The sequence below is a fragment of the Helianthus annuus genome, chromosome 15 (genome assembly GCF_002127325.2).
Source record: "Helianthus annuus cultivar XRQ/B chromosome 15, HanXRQr2.0-SUNRISE, whole genome shotgun sequence".
NCBI classification, from domain to species: domain Eukaryota; kingdom Viridiplantae; phylum Streptophyta; class Magnoliopsida; order Asterales; family Asteraceae; genus Helianthus; species Helianthus annuus.
Window position 1 is genome coordinate 124,374,375 of NC_035447.2, and position 22,488 is coordinate 124,396,862.

Here is a 22,488-nt window from a genome sequence, read left to right on the forward strand (position 1 = left end):
CATTGTTAATGAATTTGATCGACTTGCAGGTGTGTTGTGTAACGACTGGAAATAGATTTTTTAGGGTTTTAGGGCAATATATTGGGCCGATGTGAAACTATGAAGAAGGGATAACAAAGAAACAAAGAAATCACAGATTTGAAAGGTTTGGTCGAACGGTTTTGGTTTTTGGTTGGAGATTTGATATTCCAAAGTTTTTTTTTTGTCTTACTGTTTTGAGATTGATGAACAGAGCATCCACGGATCAGAAACTCTGCTCTGATACCATGTTGTAAATGATAATCAGAGATGAAAGATAATCGAAAAGGAACTGGTTTTTATTGATATATTTCTCTCATACAAAAACATAAAAAACTAGCCTTTATTTATAGGCTTTACAAGAAGAATAAAAAGGAAAGACTATGATAAATATGGAGAGATCTTGAGGAATCCATAAATTTTTCTAAATTATTTTTTTCTATTTCTAACAAAAGATGTAAGATTTTTCCCACATTCAGTACCCCTCTTGTGAATAAAAGAAACAATGTAACCGGATTAACCCGTGAAGATGAAATTGGTTCAAATAAGAAGCAATCAATAATCGATAGAGAAACAGAGCATGAAAACTTCAAATCTGATTATTTAAATGATTATTTTAAAAAGTTAAATCTAACTTCCAATGAACCCGATTGGAACGTGATGATTTTGCAATGTATGAAATTCAAAGAATTTCAAGATTGCAAGGCACTCTTAGACATGCTGGATGATGGAGAGTATGTGATGAAGTATAAGTATGAAATAGAAAGGAAATTCGAAGAAATGATCAACTGGTTTTTACATGATAAGATGGGAATTCACTCAAGACCGATTCCTGTATACATGGGTAATAATAAAAGGGTAAATCTGTTAGAACTCTACATGGTAGTCAAGAGGGAAGGAGGTCATAGAACAGTGACATCAAACAATCTATGGGCAATGGTCTCAAAGGATATGGGGCATGATTATGAAGATGGAGAGTACATGAGGATAGTTTATGCCATGTACCTGGATGTTATTATTTATTACTACAAGTTCAAATCGGTTCAAGACAACGTTAGAGATGAACAAACTCAAGGAGCAGCAAGGACTGAAGATACGACTGCAGATCGAGGAAGAAGAACGGTAAGTACTGGATGCATACCAGATGATGACCGAGAACACTACGCTCTTTTCGCTGGGAATGATTGGATAGGAATGAAGAAGACACAGAAGCGGCGAAGGTTTGATTTCCGGCAAGCTGAAAAGGCTATGAATGAAGCCAACCGAAGCGTCTTAATGAACTCTCGAGGATATAATCCAGTTTAAGGGGGAGTATTAGAAATAATAAACTCGATTATATCGTATTTTAGTATTATGTTATGTAACCGTATGATTATTATCTTTATTATGTGTGTATTTACCGAATGTTATTGAAGGGGTATGTGTCTCAAGAGGCACCGGTTTGAATGGCAGTTATTGGCGCCAAAAATAACTGCCGGAAACAACCACCCTCTTCATACCTGTATATAAACAATTTACCGGTATGTTAACCGGCACCAAGATATTATTCCTAATATCCATTTCCTCATTTTTACTGTTTCTTTCGAGTGAGTGTGTGTTCTTCCTTATTCGTTTGATTCACCATGAAATCCAAACATGTTTATGATGAATCAAGTTCCGTTTATGTAGATGATGTGCATGATAAACTTCCGCTGCCAACAAGAAGAGTATTGATTATTGTTCTTTCATATGTTATTTGGAGAAGAATATTGATTATTGTTCTTTCATATGTTATAATAGCACAAATCACAGATTGCTTATGACTAGACTTGGCATGTTTTGGCTGGCCTTCCGTGTTAGGGAATAAGATACATTCTAGGTATACTTGTACGTTGTGCAGTGGGAGTTGTACCAAATAAATTGACATGCTTGTAGAAAAAGATGTGTATATGAAAAAAGACATTTGATTTAGTTGTCTTTGTTCCTATTGATATGGCATGCTTTTTTATGCTCCTGGTTATTAGTATTTGTGTGTAGATATGATCTAGATGTTGGAAGTCAACAGATTAGTCAAAGATTGATGGTTCAAGGAATTTCAGGCCGTGCAAGCTATCACGTTGGTCTGGATGTTGCTCGTAAAGTGATGCGGGAATATCAAGTGTCGACTCAATTATGTAATGAAATAAATCCACATATAGTGTTCATTAAGTTTTGTTTTAATTTATGTCCATTGAGTTGATCATAAAAACTCTATATAAGTTCTCATGTAATTTGTATTGGGGGATAGTTTTGAAGTTTATGAAAAGTCATTTTTTTCTCCCAATTCACTTGTGTGTGTTTTGAGTGTGAAACCCCCAATTTTCGGTATTCTACGAGAATCAACGAATTTTGGAAGAATTGTTCCTGGTATTCTGTGTGAATCAAGAGGTCCGATTTCGTATCCCATTTCCTAGTCTACATCATAAAGTTCTAAAACAGGATGGGATCATAGGGCTTTACAGAGGATTCAGTCTATCTGCATGACCTATTCCCCTTCTAGTGCTGTTTGGTGGGTCAGCTACACTTCCAGTCAACGCGTTATATGGAGGTGAAGAGTTACCATTTATGGAACTGAGGAATTTGTGTTACCATTGCTGCTGCAGCTGCAGCATCGTTATCACTACTCCACTTGACTCTATAAAGACTCAACTACACATTCAATCATGGATTTTTACAAAATATTTTCGCTCACACCTTTGGGCTACTTTTTGGCACTTGTGTGTTGAAATTTGATTTCTGTTCCATCAATCGCCCTTCTCATTTTTTGGACAGGGCTTAACCTTTGATGCTCATTAATAACTTTTGTACAAGATAATGGGGCATGAAAAGTGACCCTTTACACGACAGGTTATCAAAGCATTGATTGCAGAAGATCGCTGGAAAGGTTTCTATACAGGGATTGGTCCAAGTTTTTTTAGCACATCAGCATGGGGAACGTCCATGATACTCGCTTCCGAATATGTGAGTATGTAATCTTCCTTTTGAAGCAATTGTGTTTCTTGTTTGAGTCATAATCAACATAAGCATCACGATGACCAAAAGATCATGTTATTGCTAGACAAAATATTGGAACTCTCCTTCATACATGTAGTCAATCATAATATTATTACCATTTGTTAATGATTTATCTCCATCGTTGGTGATTGCCAACTGATGCTAGTTACTTTTGTAACTTTTACATGCAAGCATACAGATACAGAAATAGGGAGTGGCAGAAGGATCTCTTGGTTTACACGGTGAGTAAACATGTAAAACTAGATCACATATCAGAAAATGTATGATTCGTACATCATTAAAAACAATGATATTTGATTGTTACTATTTTGTTTAACATATGTGATGATGGGTTTTTTTTGCTGTTGTAATTGTATAATGTTTGATATATAACTGACATAGCTGTATAGTATTTTTTTTTGAAAAGTACATAGCTGTATAGTATGAAGCTGAAACTTATTTTGCTAAGTTCTCTTTACAAGTCTATATGATAAATGAAAGTTCTTGATTTTTATCTGTTGTCTTAGGACCGTCCACTTTCTCGGCATCTTCTTGTAGTTGCAATGCAAACTCTAGTCGCCAAACTACCTCCTCCATTGCAGGTCGTTCACTTCCTTCTTCGTGCAAGCATTTACTTGCTACATCTCCAAACTTCCTCAAACACCCAGGTGCGATCTCACCACTTAGTTTCGGATCAATGATTTCTATTAGGGTTCCCTTTCGATGGCATGCCTTGCCCCATTCTGCCAAATTCACTTGTTCGTCTCTCAATCCTGCATCGATAACAGGTCTTGCACACAACACTTCAAAAAGAACCACTCCAAATGAGTACACATCAGACTTCTTCGTCAGTTGTTGTGTCCAACAATATTCGGGATCAATATACCCCACACTACCCTTCACTCCGGTGCTAACATGTTTTTTTGATTGATCTTCGGAGCATAGCTTTGACAAGCCGAAATCAGACAACTTAGCAACCCAGTTCTCATCCAGTAAGATATTTGTAGACTTGACATCACCATGAATTATTGCACGCTTTCCATCCGAGTGGAGATAATGCAACCCTTTGGCTACTCCAATGCAGATATCTAGACGTTTTTTCCATGACATAGGAGGTTTGCTTGTGCTGTAGAGATGTTCCCGTAACGTCCCGTGTGCCATGTAATCATACACTAGTATCATCTCTCCCTCATCGTCACAGTATCCAATCAGGGACACTAGTTGGACATGGCGTAGTTTAGACAACATCTCAATTTCCGTACGGAATTCTTGAAAACCTTGTCTAGATGATGAGTCGAGCCGTTTGATTGCGACAATGGTTGTAGCCTTGTTCATGCATCCTTTGTACACCTTACCAAACCCTCCTTTGCCTATGACGAAACTGTCATTAAATTCGTCGGTAGCTGCTTTCACTTCTTTAAGTGAAAGACGACGACATCGAGCTGATGACCTGTCGTTAGCAGCACTGTAGTGTTTGGCTTGCCTGCGTCGCTTGAAAACTATAAATGCTAAAAAAGACAAGAAGACTAAGGCTTCAGCAATTCCTACAATTATCACGACATATGGAGTTTGCTGTTTGTTCCCTTTTACAGTTGGTGTCGTCCAAAAACCAAGTACAGGATTTGGGCTTACGGTTGGTGTGGTTGTAAAACTAGGTTCCGGGTTTGGGCCAGCAACACTATTATTTATGCTCAGCTTGAAGACTTCCAAACCGTTCAAATAAGCATCACCAGATTCTTCATGACTGGGATTAGGATGCATCGCTAGCCACAAATCTTGGATGCTTCGGCGGCCTTCAGTATCGTTGACAAACACAATGTAATCCTTGTATACAGGATACCCGCTACCTTGAGTCCAATGGAATACATCAGCCTCCTGCTCAACTGTTTGATTGTTGATAAAAATTCTAAAACTCACATCACCTTCCTTTGTGTATTGTGGTATAATGTTGCAAAAATGGAGCCGGAGCAAGTAATAAAACCCAGAATCAACGGGAAGTATCCAAGTCAAATTGTGCTTGTCAGACTGATTGCCCATACTCCTCTGTGTTTGATAAACTAGCTCAGGTGCGGTGTAACTTGGTGTCTCCTTTGTATACATGATCGGACTATGATAAGTAGTCGTTAACCCAGTTGCAGCTCCGTGTACGTAGTTATTGTCTTGATCCCATGACCGGTACATACCAGTATCGTCTTTAACGGATATTTGTTCCCTGCCCATGTTTAGCCTGTAAATATTTTCAAGCGCTGTGTTGCTGTCAATAACGGGTCCGTTATTCGTCCCTACGTACTTCAGGCCCTTATCCTTAAAATACAGATTTTCGGGTACTGAAACAATCTCAATACCATTGATGAAGGCAAGCGAGTTGCGCGAGGGTGTAAAGGTAACGTTTAGGATTTGTGTATCTTTTACATAGATGAGGAATTCTTTGACAACGCGAGGAACATGGGGAATGTTGATTCCAGCACTAGAGTGAGTCTTTGCAAGAAAGGCGGCAGCAAAGAAAGCGCTGAAGTTGGTTAAAAGAGAGTAGCCATTGGATGATACGGAGAAGAAAGATCGTTCAGTGTTGAGATCATCGTAGGCGTTGCGATGGATGTAGAGGGTAGGATAGAAATGTAAACGGAGGAATTTGGGGCCTTGGGAGGAGACAGGAAATGTGTAGGTAAACGGAGTGGTGTTAAAAAATCGAGCGGTGGAGTAAGGGAGATCATCGATGGAAGAATCAGCGTCATCGGGGACGGATGAAAAAGATGTGGTGTTGATATTGGAAGGCACGAACTTGGAATGTTCATCACCCTCCCATCTCTTGTCGGATTCGGAATTGGAATTAGAATTGGAATTGGAACCACAGTTGAGGAAGACGCGATCAGTGGCTTTGTATGGTTGTATGGTGGTGGTGATGGTGGAGAAGAAAAGAAAAAAGAATGGTAAATTGAAGGCGAACATGATTGTTGATTGATTCAATCCTTGGAGAGAGTATTGATTGTTATGTTGTATTATTGAATCTTTGGAGAGAGTATTGATTGTTGTTATGATATATTATAAGAGTAGACTTTGAAAATCTGAGTCTTCGCTAGTGTCATGCGTGTTAGGAATAATATGAATTCTACTTATGCAAATTGACATATTTGAATTGGGGATATATATAAAAGAAAAATTGAAACATATAATATAAAAGAAATATCATGATCCCGAGCCGAACCATCCTCACGAACCCTTGCATGTTACGGCTTTTGGCCATGCACACGGGTTTGGTTTGCCTTCGGGTTCGGATGTCGGGAGCCGTCATTAGTTAATTGTTTTAATTAATTATTTTTTGTTTTATCTTCGTATTTGAATTTCGAATAAGTTGTTTTAATTCCTAAAAAGTCTCATGCCTATCTTGCAAGATAGGAGCCAGTTTGTTTAAAAACTCTTTCCTGATTTCCAGTTACGTAGATTTTGTTTGATCAATAAACTTGTTCCTTTTTTTTTGAGATCACCGGTTCTTGGCTCTCGGTCACGTCGCCGGATTTGTGTGACGGGTTTACTTTTTCATTCGCTTCCGTATCATATCATATAGAGGGACAGGGATAGCTGAGAGAGGTGTGATCAAATGAGGGTTTATTTTACGAGACGAGTAGAAAGTGGATCTTTACTTTTGATTAAAGCAAGTCAATTATTAAGATGAGTTAGTGACAAATGCATAATTAAAGTGGTTTCAAAATTTTGGCTAGTAACACTAAATTTTGAAATTAAAAAATAGTGGGAGATCAAGGGTTATCACCTTAATAAAATTAGTGATTGTTAAGCTCATTAAGATTGAATAAGAAAACCATATTTATTTGACTATTAATTCTCTATTATTTGTTTTTTTTTTCTATTATGATTAAAAGATTTTTTAATGGCCAACGAATAAAAGCTAGGCTACCATACACCCGCGATCGCAGATAGTGATTATAAAATTACAATATGTAAGGAAAGAAGTCATTTAGATTATATATAATTTAATCAATTTTCAAGTAATACAATCATCAAAATCAGAATACAAAACATAAACCTTCCTGCTGTTGTTGTCACAAGTGGCACTAAAGTTCTTACATTCATATCACCTTCCTGCTGGCTTCAGTATATCGGAAAAAACTGTTTCGGATCTGTATCCCATCTTCGTAGCTGCAGCAAACACATTATCATCATCCTCATCTGATGGCAGCGTTGAATGAGAAGACTTTGTAAATTTTGATTCACTATAAGCTGGGCCGTATGACGACCTGTCGTATACAGCACCATAGTGTTTGGATCGCCTTCGTTGCAGGGAAACTATAAGAACTAAAATAGACAAGAACACTAACACTCCTACAATTCCTCCAATTATCACAGCATACATAGGTTTCTTCTTGTTCCTTTGCACAATTGGTGTCCAACCTGTTGATGTGGTTGTAGAACTAAGTTCGGGGTTTGGGCTAGCAAGATTTTTATCCATGCTTAGCTTGAAGACTTCCAAACCGTTCAAATAAGCATCAAGATATAGTTCAGAGTTGCGATTAGGATGCATTGCTAACCACAAATCTTGCTTGCTTCGTTTGCCATCTGGGTCGTTGACAAACACAATGTAATCCTTGAATACAGGATACCCGCTCCCTCGAGTCCAGTAGAATAGATCAGCCTCCTCCTCAGCAGTTTTATTGTTAACGAAGATCTTAAAAACAACCTGACCGCTTTTGGTGTATTGTGGTATGATGTTGCAAAAATGGAGGCGGAGCATGTAATAAAACCCAGAATCAACAGGGAGTATCCAAGTTAGATTGTACTTGTCAGACAGTTTTCCCATACTCCTCTGGGTTTGATAAACTGTCTCAGGAGCGGTATAATTGGGCGTTTCAGTAGTATACATGATCGGATTATTATAAAGAGGCGTCAACCCAATTGCAGCTCCATATATGTAGTTATTATCTTGATCCCATGACCTGTACATACCAGTATCATCGTTACCGGATATTTCTCCTCCACCCATGTTTAGCCTGTAAATATTGTCAAGCGCCGTGTTGGTATCAATAATCGGTCCTGAATATTGATTAACATATTTTGGTGTCTTGGCATTAAAATACAAATTTTCAGGCACTGAAACGATTTCAATACCATTGATGAAGGCATATGAGTTGGGTGAGGGTGTAAAGGTAACATCTAGGATTTGTGTATCTTTTACATAGATGAGGAATTCTTTGACGACTCGTGCACCTGCATCGGTGCGGGTGTTTCTCATAAAGGAGACGGCTAGGAAAGCGCTGAAGTTGGTTAAAAGAGAGTAGCCGTTGGATGTTACGGAAAAGAAAGATTGTTCGGTGTTGAGGCCGGAGTAAGTGGCAGGATAGAAATGTAAACGGAGGAATTTGGGGCCTTTGGAGACATGAAATGTGTAGGTAAATGAAGAAGTGTTAAAAATTCGAGCGGTTGAGTAAGGGATTTGGGGGACTGAGGAATCTAGGTGGTCTGGTGTGGATGAGAAAGAGGTGGTGGTGACGGTGGATGACACGAATTTGGAATGTTGATCGCCCTCCCATCGCTGGTCGGAATTGGAGTTTGAAGCGGTGGACGAACCGCAGTCGAGGAAGAAGCGATCAGTGGCTTTGTATGGTTGCGCGGTGGTGGTGGTGAAGAGGATCACAAAAAGGAATGGTAAAGAGAAGGCCAACATGATGCCTGAATACTTTGATTGATTGAAACCTTAAAGAAGTGCATTAATAATCGTTGTTATACATACATATATAAATTATGAAATATACAACTAGTGAGGAGTGATAGTGAATGAGTTGTCTGCTTGCTTTAACAGTAGACCTGAAAAGTCTTTCAAGTCTTTTTAATTAGCGCGTAATAGGATAGAATTCCACACGTACTAGAAAGTAATGTTTGGGGTGGAAACATTACATGAACAAAAATCTAATTGAATTAGTCAATATACATGTAATTTTAAGAGAATAATATTGGATTCTGTAACCCAAATCTCAGCGTTATTTGTTCTCTTTACACTTAGAACATGCTTAGTGGATAAAAAATGGGTTGTTTTTTTACCCAAACACGCCCCGACGTCGGCCCCCTGGGCATTTTTGTTCGAAATTTTTGAATGGCATTCTAAATACAACGCTCGAGCCCCTTGTGTGTTGACCAATCACCCTTTTCGATAGTTTTTTGTCCAATAACATTTTTTGATAGTTTTTTTTTTAATTTAATTCTATTATTAAACCCCTTTTAAAATAATGCCCTACATCTCCACTACACCCATTTAATGAAAAATGCTACATCGCTGACTGTACTACCACATGAAGCAAAACGCCCTAGTATGGGGCATTATTCATGTGTACCACTACACATGCTCTTAACTCCGATCTTTCTAGTAGTTGACTGAAATTGTAGTTTAAATTTTAAATAAATAAATACTTTGGACATTGTTTTATTTGAATAGACGTAAATGTATTACCATACTAGCAAAGCAAGTTACTAAGGTGGTGTTTGTTTTTGAAGAGGCAAAAGGTCTGCAGTCTGCGGACCACATCTGCAGGAGAAGAGGTGGACCAAAGGTCTGCAGTCAGTGTTTGTTTTTCTACAATAAAACCTCTTCTCTTCTAATTTATCACACAAACACCTCTCTCTCTCTGTGCCTTCATCTACCACCACCACCACCTGCCTTCTCTCTGCCTTCTCTGCCTTCTCTGCCTTCACACAAACTCCGGCCGGCTCCGGTCATGTCTCCGGCAGACGCCGGAGATCAACACAGAGAGAGAGACATCAGTAGAGAGAAAGAGTGCGACGAGAGAGAGCGGTGGAGAGAAGGAACGGCCGACCACCTCCCCGTGGGGCGGTGGCATAACAGCAGTGGCGGTGACGTCCGGCCACCACGAACCTCTCCGACGTCTTGGTGTTTCACCTCCGACAAATTCCGGTAAGCCCTTGGTCCCTTCTCCTTCTCAGATTCTTTTAGATCCTTGTAGATCGTTGTTTCTCCGGCGAGTTGGTTGACGTTGCAGGTGTTACGGTGGTGGTGTTCCGGTTCAGTCGGAGTGGAGGTGGTGGCTGAGATGTGGTGGTGGAGGTGGTGGTTGAGACGTGGTGGTGGAGGTGGTGGCGGAGATGTGGTGGCAGGTGGAGGTGGTGTCGGAGGTGGAGGTGGAGGTGGTGGCGGTGGCGGAGTGGAGGTGGAGCTAGGGTTTTGGAGCAGATGGGTGTTTTGAAGAGGGAGAGAGGGAGAAGAGGTTCTGAAGAGGTTGGAAGACATAAGGAGAAGTCTGCGTGGGGAAGAGGTGGGGAAGAGCTTTTTGGTGAGAAGCTCTTCAAGAAAACAAACAAGCTGCAGACATCAAACGTCTGCGCGCGTCTGCGCGACGCAGACATAAGTGGCCAGAAGCACTTCTGGCCAAAAAACATACACCACCTAAATGATTACAACTAGTATTAAGTGCCTCTGCGTTGCGGTGGGGGCGTAAACCGTGCCAAGTAGCACTAATGCTACACAACTACCAGCGACTAACAACACCGAAAAAACTCATAAAAACAAAATAAACAAAAGGAAAAAATAACATCGAACGAAAAGCATATGTAATATCGTTGAATCGCGCATGCCCGCTGCGGCATGATAATGCGAAGAAATTGAAACGTAAAAATAGAAAAGAATAACTAAGTCGATCTAAGACAACGCGCATTGCGACAAACCTGTCAAACAGGAAAAAATAGACGAAAAGATGTTGAAACCCATACGCACGTTGCGGCGTGTTCACTCGCAAAATCAGAACAAAACGTAAAACGAAAAATTTGTAAAAGATGGGGATCAAAGTTGAAAATAAAAATATGTTGGTGTTTAATTACAAAAGATAGAAAAATTTGTGTTAAAAGTAAAAGAATAAAACCAAAGATGTTAAAATGCAAAAAATAAAACATTTGGATTAAAAGTGAAAAGTCAAAAAATTTTTTGGAAAACTCCCTAACCTTAGAGTACAACTGACTAAAGCACCTACATGTTACAAATTTATTCAGAACGAAACGTAAAACGAAAAATTTGTAAAAGATAAAAAATACGGGGATTAAAGTTGAAAATAAAAATATGTTGTTATTAAATTACAAAAGATAGAAAAATTTGTGTTAAAAGTAAAAAAAAAAAAAATAAAAGCAAAGATGTTAAAATGCAAAAAAAAAAATAAATAAATAAAACATTTGGATTAAAAGTGAAAAGTCAAATTTTTTTTTTGGAAAACTCCCTAACCTTAGAGTACAACTCACTAAAGCACCTACATGTTACAAATTTATAGTATGGTAATAAGATAGATGGAGTATATATTATCATATTATTACACTATATTTCTTTCGTTTTCTATTGGGATATTGGATTTAAATAATCCCAACTTTCATCAATTGACTGGTAACGCTCTCAACTTTCGATTTGTACACCAGCACTGCCAACTTTCAACTTATTGACCAGTAACACTCCTATCTAACAGAACCTTAACACAGTTAGCTGATGTTAGCTGCCACATCATCAAAAATAACATGTCAGCTACCACATTATTAAACTGTGGGGAAGGCATGAAAACATGACTGGAGGGCTGTGGAATAGATACCGAGGGTCCTGCAGTAAAATGGTACGTCAGCTGTCACATCAGTTGTCACATCATAAAAAATTACCACATGAGCTGCCATATGATGTAAAAGAACATTGAAGTAATCTTACAATTGAAACATACAGTATAATATAAAAGAAATATCATATAGAGGGAGAGGGATAGCTGAGAAAGGAGTGATCAAATGAGGGTTCTTTTTTATGAGAAGAGTAGAAAGTGGATCTTTACTTTTGATTAAAGTAAGTCAATTATTAAGATGGGATAGTGACAAATGCATAATTAAAGTGACTAGGGGTACGAAGACCGGCGCGTTGCGCCGGGATTCTCCACGTTCCACGACATAAATTTGATCGCTATCGGTCTGTTTCGTTACAGTACGCTCGTTATAACAACTGAAAATGTAAAAACAAATAAATAAAATCGTGATGCTGCCACACGTCATTGTTTATGTCACCGTTCAACTACTGATTTAATTCATGTTGTCCACGCTGCTTCTAATCCTTCTATCACCACCATTAAACGGATCCAAAACTGAATCGTAAGCAGAACATATAATTCTTTAAATGAAATCCCAAATGGGGTTGGTCAAATCCGTTGATGTTGAAGCCTTGCTTACAATTTACTCAATTTACTTGGAGAAGATGATAACCACAGTCGGGTTCGACGCTGAATGCAATAGCGACCAATGCTAAATTCTGGCGAGAAAGAGAAATCACTGCTGGTGACCATTAAAGCATGGGCGGACCTACCCTTTGGCCAGGGTGGGCGGCCGCACCCCTTGAAAAAAAAAATTTAGTGTATATTTTAGGCAAAAAACTCGACCGGATCCCTTGAAAATATGGTTGAACACCTTCTCCGCACCCCCAGCAAATAATTTCCGGGTCCGCCACTGCATTAAAGTATCCTGAACCTACGAAGAATCGAAGTAATAACGCTTCACCAGTGTCTTCATCTCCTCTGCAATGTGTTTTGATGAAATTAGATAAAATGAGAAGAAAGTTTATTTAAAATCCAATAACAGTCGATATTTAAAATTTACATTAGCTCATGAGGTCTTATGAAATAAAAATACACTATTCAATGAATCCACAATATCGAAATTTACATGATACTACAGATTAAAAAAAATTGCTTACCCGAAACTATAGTATTCCTCATTCACATTAAATTGAAAATCCTTTGAATTAGCGTGAACGTTTACATGGCCAAAAAACATCCTCAAGAAATTTCCTGTAGTCCAACTACAACCAATCAACAAATATGTACACATCAGTTATGGTGAATAGTATTATTCCTGATAATTCAATATAATACATGAAACTAAAGTTAGTCTTGTTGACTTTCGAGGTAAGACTTATTACATTCTATAGGGTCGAATAGATATGAAATCCACAATTAGCTACATACATTAGCAGACATTGCCTATCTACTTGGCGCGGGTTCGAGTCTTCAGACTCACTTTTTTTTCCTAAGTGCTAGACACGTGTGCTTTTTAGGACATTGTATCACCATTGTCAACCTCATTTGTTATCTCTAAAATCAGAATCCTACCTATTTCTCTCTCTCTCTACACTCCACCTTTTCCAGCGATGCTCGAATGTGTGTTGATTCCATCGTTTGCTTTAGTTATGGTAGCTTATGATGGAGCTGGTTGTACAACCGTCTCCCTTTCTAGAGAAGAAACAGATATGAAATCCACAATTAGCTACATATAACTAAACTCCCTAAAATATACTCTGATTGGATTTCTGGGTTATAGTACATATTCGAATTGGATTATATCAACCTGTGTGCAACGGTGCACTGCACAAAGACATTATTTAGTGTGGTCATGAGGTACACTATTAATGTTTTGTTACTACACATTTTACTCTATAAACATTTGTTATAGTGGATTCTTCTAAAAAAACAAACAATATAATGACAATGCTCTAAAGAGACAAAAGGGTTTGGGGTGAATATTCGTCTCATCTCAAAATGTTTTCATTTAGCTGAAGGTTTGAAACATAAGTTTCTAGAGTGTGAATGCTCTAGTGCGTGTTTTGAAGCGATCTTTGACAAAAACACAAAATCAGACCAGTTGAAAAACTCCTCTTGATATACCTACTCGATGGTTAACCAGTCAAAATCAGTTATTCTCTCAACACGGGCTAGGCCAATTGACTCATCATAATGTTGCAGCGTTCTACATTAGCAAACTGGTACTATATAAGGATTCGCGATGGTTATTCTTTTAGCATTGGCTAGACTGGGTTGGATCGTCTCGCCAAAATGTTGCAACTATGCATGCGTATTCTCAATTAAATAAGTTTAAACAATCAACTTGGTGTTCAGAATTCATTTCGAATTCGAAAAATTCGAAATTCTTAAATTTGATTCGATTATGTGTTCAGAATTCATAAGAATTTGAATTCGATTCAATTCGAGTCAAGTAAATCGAATACGAATTTATAATTTCAGATTCCATTCGATTTAAAATTCGAATAAAATTATATTTTTTATGCCAAATTTTTATACATAATACAAATATAACTTTTATTGGGCTATACTATAAATTATTTTCAAAATTTATTCCAAGTATTAAAATTAACAGTTACCAAACCCACTACATGACTCATAACTAAAACCTAAGACCATGTGTAGTGGTAGAACACTATAATGCCCCCACCATGGGGCGTTTTGCGCCATGTGGCGTCCTAGTCAGCAAGGGGGCATTATAGCAAAAGTGGTGTAGTGGGTATAATGCCCCATTCAATCATTTGAAAAAAAAAGAGTTAACTGCCATTTTCGTCCCTGTGGTTTGGTCACTTTGGCCATTTCAGTCCATTTTTCAAAAATGCGCCATTTTCGTCCCCCACGTTCTGGAAAGGTGCCATTTCAGTCCAAAAATCATAACCCAGTTAAGTCAGTTAGTAAATAAAGACTGATTGTGTAAATTTGTAACATAAAGGACCATTTAAGTAAATATTAAACACCACCACCACTAGCCCTGCCACCACCACCACTCCGCTGCCACCACCACCACCACCGCCACCACCGCCACCACAGCCCTGCCACCACCACCACCACCGCCACCGCGACCACAGCCCTGCCACCACCACCACAGCCCTGCCACCACAGCCCTGCCACCACCACCACAGCCCTGCCACCACAGCCCTGCTACCACTTCTCTCTCCCGCCTCGTTATCTCTCTCTCTCTCTCTCTCTCCGACTTTCTCCCTCTCTCGTCTGATATGATGATGAACCGGCAGGGCTGTGGTGGCGGTAGTGGCAGGGCTGTGGTGGTGGTGGCAGGGCTGTGGTGGTGGTGGCAGGGCTGTGGTGGCAGGGCTGTGGTGGTGGTGGCAGGGCTGTGGTGGCGGTGGTGGTGGTGGTGGCAGGGCTGTGGTGGCGGTGGTGGCGGTGGTGGTGGTGGTGGCAGCGGAGTGGTGATGGTGGCAGGGCTGTGGTGACGGTGGTGGCGGTGGTGGTGGTGGTGGCAGCGGAGTGGTGGTGGTGGCAGGGCTAGTGGTGGTGGAGTTTAATATTTACTTAAATGGTCCTTTATGTTACAAATTTACACAATCAGTCTTTATTTGCTAACTGACTTAACTGGGTTATGATTTTTGGACGGAAATGACACCTTTCCAGAACGTGGGGGACGAAAATGGCGCATTTTTGAAAAATGGACTGAAATGGCCAAAGTGACCAAACCACAGGGACGAAAATGGCAGTTAACTCAAAAAAAAAAAATAAAAAAAAATAATAAAGCAAAGAGGCTCCCATTGGCCACATCCCTCTTAGTCAAACATGGCAGGAAACATGCAGGTACTTGGAAGCCTCCCATTGGCTTATAGCATTTTTTCCCTTTGACCCATCCATAAAACGCCCAGCCAAGAATTTCCATTTAGCGTGATTTTTAAAACGCTGGGCTTCAAAATTTTTTAATTATAACGCCCAAAACGCCCGGTGTAGTGGGGGAGGGGCGTTTTGGGGCGTTTTTTTTCAATTTTTTTTAAAAATCACGCCCCACACCACTACACATGGTCTAAGTAACAAAGAATCTCAATCAAATCGAATTTTTTCGAATTCGATTTGAATAATTCGAAAATTCGATATTTGATTCGATGAACACCCCTAACTCTACCTACCAAAACCCATTAAACGCATTACAGTGATCTCAACAATACCACTACACCACAACTTCTTACAAATTATTAAAAAAGATAAAACATGAGTACTAAAATCTTACCATCACGACATTTCTTCCATATATGTTGAATTACCTAGATCCTGTAGAACTCTAGATTCCCCACCTCATATTCACATACAAACACCCTGTCACTATGTATTACAAATTGGTAACGAAAAATGGCAGATTTTGGAAGTAAAATAACAAAGGTTAGCAACACTAATAGGCTACAAAAATATAGCCTACCAAATCGGATGGCTATAAAGAAAGAAATGAGTGAGTTGTACCTGTGTACCCCACCTTCCACCTCCCCAACCCATCACCTTCCACCTCCCCACCTTCCACCTCCCCAACCCATCACCTTCCACTTCCCCCAGCCCACCATGCCAATAATGTTGAACTTATTGCAGATGCAATTCAACCAAAAAAACACTAAATCAAAAGCAAATAAACACTCAATCAAAATCAAAGTAACAACAAATTGGAGGTAAGACGATGAGAAACGGAGTGTATGTTTCTTTCACGGGAGAATCCGGCAACAGTTTGCGTCCGAGTCGTAGCAGAGCGTCGAGTACAACCACAATCCGACCGAAGATGGTGACAGGTGAAGATTTATAACTAAAAATCAAGAGGAAGAAGAACATAACATGAGATATGGAGAGAAAGAGAGAGAGAGAGGCGGTTAGGTAAACCTCTCTCTCCTATGGTAGAAATGATTGTTAAAAAAAGGAGGTAGGCAGAGTCAAACTCAAGTTCATAGGGATACACATAGACAGAACCAACCACTTTAGACTGCGGGGTATGGGGCGGGGTTTGGGCGTGGGTGGGCTGAAAATGCCCAAGCCACCATCCCGGGTGGGCATGGGTTTGGGCGTGGCCCCTTTTTCATGAGTTTGAAGCCGGGCGTGGGGCGGTCTGGCCAAGCTGACATGACGGGCTCTAATTGGACAAACCAAAGAAGCCGTTGGGCTAGCCGTTGATTTAACTATCAATGGCTCAGATCTAGCGAAGCCCACCAAACCCACGCCCCCAACCCCCGCCCCACCATACCCTGTTTAAATGTGGGTCGCCCCATGTCTGCCACCCAAAGCCACGTGTCAACAAATGCCCCAACCCAAGCCCAACCCCCGCCCCACCATACCCCGCAGTCTTAGGCTATGGGGTATGGTGGGGTTTGGGTTGGGGCTTGAGTTGGGGCATTTGTTGACACGTGGAATGGGCGGTCCCCCACCACTCAAACCCACGCCCAAAGGGTATGGTGGGGCTTGGGTTTAAGGGCATGATTTTGGTTTGGCCATTGAGAGCCTGCCATGTCATTTACTACCCCGCCCCACGCCCGGCTTCAAACCCACGCCAATGGGGGCCACGCCCAAAACCCATGCCCAACCCAAGCCCCCGGGGTGGTGACTTGGGCGTTTTACCCCAACCCACGCCCAAACCCCCGCCCCATACCCCACGGCCTTACTAATGACTAATATACATTAGGCTACACGGTATGCCCACGTCCTCCCTCCCGTTCCCACCCGACGACGGCATGTACACCATAACCCCCCCCCCCCCCCCGTCCCCTTTCCTTTCGTCAGTATTCGGACGTTGGCGACGGAACGATTTGTGGGCCCCCATGATGAAAAGTTGCCGTTTAAAAAAATTAAATTTCCTTTTTTCAAAAAAAAAACAAACGGTCATATTTTTAAATATATATATATTTCATTTCCATTTTCACCTCCATTCACAAATCTAACCCAAAATTTCATCTCTCTCAATTATTTTTTATAAATCTTCTTCCCACTTTTATAAACATCATACTCTATAGAAAATGGAACCCTTCAACAACCCGAACAACCCGAACAATCCCAACAACCCGACCCAACCTAATGTTTTCTCGGTTCCGGCATATTATCCGACGGTAGAACCGAACCAATTCTCGCAATATTCATCAAATGCGTTTGCATCATTCCAACACTCGCCAAACCAATTCGCTCAATTCTCTCAAAATCAAGCCCTTCAATAAATGATGTTGCGGGGTGCTAATAATTTCCCACCGAACCGGACACCACCCGTTCAACCCCAACCGATCCCGATGCAACCCTTTCAACAACCCGAACCCGACGACGATGTGGAGGTTGTTCCCGAAACCCAACCGGCTAAAGGAAAAGGAATGGAAAATGATAACCATGGATGTCGATCATTATCCCGAGTCGAAACGTTCGATGTTGAAAAAACTTCAAAACGACATCATGAAGTTTATGTTTTGTTTTAAATTTATGTCTATGTGGTTTTAATATTAATGAAAATATTTTGTTAGTTTATTTTTTAAATGTTAAAAAAATAGAAGATTAAAATAATATAGAAGATTAAAAAAATATATATAGAAATGGTGGGGAGGACTATGACTAGGATCATCCTCCCAAACCCTCTAGTTCAAGGTGATGGAGCATCTTTGGGAGGACTATGACGTAGCGCCTACGTGACGGATGGTCCTCCAAGGATGGGATGTCACCATACCCTCTAGCCTTATAAAGCCAACATCAATTGTATATATACAGTCAGTGGCGGACCCAGAAATTTCTTCCTGGGGGTGCGGAAAATTTTTAAGGGTTGTATGTCTCTGGGTACAAAATAATATTTTTTGGTTCGTAGCGGGCCGGACGGTCAGGTCATATTAAAAAAAGATAATCTAACATTCAAAATAAAATTCACATAATCAACACAAGCACGCCAAACATTATTACACTTGAAAAATGAAAATACTATGTATGGTGATAAATAGTATAACTTATATATATATACATGGTAATAAATCATTTAAAAATTAAAACTATATATATTTAATTTTAAAGAAGATATAAAAATAGTTTAAATTATACATATATCAACAAAACAAAAAAAAAGTAAAAAAGGTAAAATAAAAGAGCAATAATATATCTATAGGGTTTGCATAGTAAAATTTAATGAATACTAATATAGTAAGTAAATGATTTCTATACGGTTTACGTAGTAAAATTTGATGAATGACAATATAAGTAATTAATAATAACGATTCTCGTGTTTTAAAATTGTTTAAATAGTAAAATTTATGAATGGTAATAGAAAAAATAAATTAATACTAAAATGATTTCCTCATGTTTTAAAATTGTTTAAACTGAATATATATTATGAAAAATTACCGTTTCAATTCTCAATGTAAATGTACTCAATGCAGTTTTAGTTTTCGATGAGTGGCAGTGTGTTATTAATCTTTTTTGAAAAGTATGAGTGCAATAATTAAATTACATTGAAGGGTCATCTTTCTTCTTTCTCTTTTTACCCAACTTTCAAGTTCTTTATTTTTTCATCTCTTCACTCTTCTTATGCTCTGCAACTTCTTAACCAGAAATTTTTTTCTTTCTTCTACTCTTTTTTCTTTATTCATGGGGTGCGGTGTTGATATTTTATGGGGTGCGGTATCAAAATTTCATAAGGAACACATCACGCATGTACACTAACCGAAAAATATTCATGGGGTGCACCCGTCCACCCACAGGACAACATAGGTCCGCCCCTGTATACACTATTGAAAGTGAGTAAAAGTAGAGAAGAACAAATGATGAGGTGACATGTGACGTGTATTACTATTCATAGACTTCCTTTATTAATATATAGAGTAATTTATTAATATATAGGGTAATTTCTAAATTTTGGCTAGTAATACTAAATTTTGAATTAAAAAAATAGTGAGAGGCGAAGAGTTATCACCTTAAATAAAATTAGTAATTATTAAGCACATTAAGATTGATTTAAAAACCATATATATCTTACTACTAATTCTCTAATATTCTTCCTAGTACTAGTAGATGATACATTTTTGGTACCAACAGAGTTACTACCAAACTTAGTTACAACTCACCTTTTTAAACTATAAGGCATGTCTTTAAGTCTACGCACAGAAGTAAATCTATCCTTATTGCCAAAATAAACAGTTCTTGACTCAATCACTGTGTGAACAGAAACATGGTCATTTGGTTCTGTGATATAGAACCTATGAAGAGGGGAATGCTCATCATAACCAATAAAGACGCAATCAATGCCTCTTTCACATATCTTTCTCATTTTTGGTTCAGTAAGCCTTACAACATTTCTACAACTCTAAACTCTAAGATGACTTAAGTTTAGTGCCTTTTTGTACAAGAGTTCATGTGGGGTTACTTTAGACTTTTTATTAGGAACTCTATTCAGCAAATAATAGGTTGTTAACATAGCCTCACCCCAGAATCCTTCAAAGTCCTATTCTTCCTCTTTGATACACCATTTTGCCGTTGTGTATAAGGAGCAGTGGTTTGATGTATTATACCAGTAAACTGGATCATAATATTGTCCACCTCTATCAGTACGAAGGTTCTTTATCAAACAACTTTGATGTCGCTCTACCTCTTGTTTATAAATTTTGAATTTATCAAAAGCTTCATATTTTGAATGCAACAAATAGACATAACAAAACCTAGAGGCATCATCAATAGACGTAACCACATACTTTTTATTTCCAAGTGAGGGCGTACTATAAAAGTCATGTAAATCAGAATGAATTAATTCTAATATTTTAGAATCCCTTTTAACATATTTAAACGGTTTCCTAGTTATTTTAATCAACTTGCAAGTATGGCATTTACTACAGTTTTACATGTCAGAGGTAGGTATTAGGCTCATTTTAGACATATCTTTCATCCTGTAATATTTAACATAACCTAATCTAGCATGCTATAAACGTGAATCATTCTCAACATTACTAGAAGATTTAGATGCCATACATGCAGATTCAACAACAAAACGGGACATTAATATTAAGCATAAACATGCCATTACATAAATATCCAAATCCAACCAAGGTTCCATGTCAAGACAAGATAAACTTATCCGACACAATGACTTGTTTATAACCACAACTGTTTAGCACAATTCCAGATAAGAGGTTCTTTCGAATCCCTGGTACACACAACACATTATCTAATAATAGATGTTTTCCAGAAGTAAATACAAGTTTAACTTTTCTAACTCCTATGATGGGTTCGGTTGCAACATTTCCCATCCTAGTACAAATCCATCTTCAAGTGGTTCCAATTCGTCAAACCATCTGAGATTCTTGCAAACCTGACTCGTAGCACCTGAGTCTACCCACCATGCAAGCATGTCATCTTGTATATAAAAAGATTAAGAAATAAATGATACATAATTATCAACCGAATTATGTGTATAAGCCATTGGACTATTTGAGTCCAATAACAAACCCGAAGTCCGGGTGTCACACCCCAACCAATGGCGGAATCATCGGAGTGGGACTTGTTCAAGATTGCAAGAGACTTCATAACACTAATTGTGACAATATTTAATTCAACCATTTTCATTTCATAGATAAATTGTTAAAGCATTACAAGAAATTCAAATAACAACATTGTTCAACATAACATAACAAAATTTATACAACACTTTAAACCTAAACGTCTAAATGAATATCTAGGCATCTTTGCTAATCCATTTTCGTAGCATCATCAATCCTCAACCTGTAACATGTTTAAAATACAATTCATTGCAAAAGCAAAGGCGATTATACAAGTTTAAGCATAAGTATAAGTATAAAAGTTTAAAACGAATCCACATGGCAACTTAGTTTATACAAGATCAACCTAACATGGCATGCAATATTTCTAGCCAATCCTCTGTTTACGCAAGAAAGTTTAGTTAATTCGACATGACCACAAGTTTAAGGGGGGCGATACGTTACTCCTATAGCGCTATACATGTCAAATGGAGGCTCGTGAAAGCTAATGACTAAAACATATCACATAAGTATGCTCCACGTAAGCATCAAGTATAACAACATAGTATTCATGTATAAGGATTGTTTTCGTGCATTGCATAAAGAATAAGTTTAAGTATAGTTTAATAGGTAAACATGTTACACCCCAAAAGTGGTAAACATAAAAAGGGGGTTGCGAGTATACTCACAAATTTGCATATGCTTTCCGATTATCCAATGTGACGAAGTTGAAGAGGTTAGAAGGTTGAATATGTTCAATTAAGGATTTAGGAAGTTAAAACACAAGAATATATGTATTCGAAAGTAATCTTCCTTTAACACCAAGTACTTGTTCTTGACACTATGAAACCTCAAGGGTTAATGTTTTCATGAGTAGTAAACTCATTAGAATCGTAACAAGTCTTGTGTCTTGGATGATGTATTCTAATACTTTGACGAATGAACACAAGTCCACCATCAAGAGTTCGAATAGTAAATATATGTATAAGTGTTATATGTATTATTTAGTCCAATAATCAAGCATGAGGTAGAAGATTAATCTTCATTTACGTACCTCTATTGTGTCATAGAATTCATGTAGGAGGTAGGAAGAACAAGCTTCCATTTAGGTACCTCTTATGGTTCACCACTACACTTGATGTAAAAATATACAAGGAGGGTCATGAACTAATATCAATACAAGAATAAGAAACATCTACACTACAAGAAATCATCAAGGGATGTGGGGATTTTAGATTGGACAACCCAAGTTAGTCCACAATCACACATTTATCAAGCTTGAAGCTTGAACACCACTTGTGGGTCAAAAACCCTAACCAAAACAGAAAGTATTTGAGGATTAACCTCTGATTTTGTATGTCTCAGCCCCGTTTTCAAGCTTAACTAACCATAGAAGTGGTTATAAGCAT

General features: G+C 38.6%; 1 protein-coding gene and 1 long non-coding RNA gene across 3 annotated transcripts; both read right to left on the reverse strand.

Moving 5' to 3' along the window:
• Positions 1 to 3,401: 3,401 nt before the first annotated feature.
• LOC110914157 (receptor-like protein kinase FERONIA) lies at positions 3,402 to 8,817 on the reverse strand. The gene is made up of 2 exons (XM_035984444.1): positions 7,125 to 8,817; positions 3,402 to 6,070 (listed from the first exon to the last, which is right to left on the reverse strand). Exons 1-2 carry the CDS (start codon positions 8,705 to 8,707, stop codon positions 3,514 to 3,516), a joined length of 4,140 nt encoding a protein of 1,379 aa, XP_035840337.1. The 5' UTR covers positions 8,708 to 8,817; the 3' UTR covers positions 3,402 to 3,513.
• A 3,018-nt stretch (positions 8,818 to 11,835) lies between these two features.
• On the reverse strand, positions 11,836 to 16,530 carry LOC110912397. 2 transcript variants are annotated; one of them, XR_002577892.2, is made up of 4 exons: positions 16,077 to 16,530; positions 15,850 to 15,941; positions 12,755 to 12,859; positions 11,836 to 12,575 (listed from the first exon to the last, which is right to left on the reverse strand). It is a non-coding gene; the product is annotated as an uncharacterized LOC110912397 (long non-coding RNA). The 2 variants fall into 2 exon arrangements; XR_004881228.1 differs by having other exon boundaries at positions 15,850 to 16,526.
• Between the last annotated feature and the right edge of the window lie 5,958 nt (positions 16,531 to 22,488).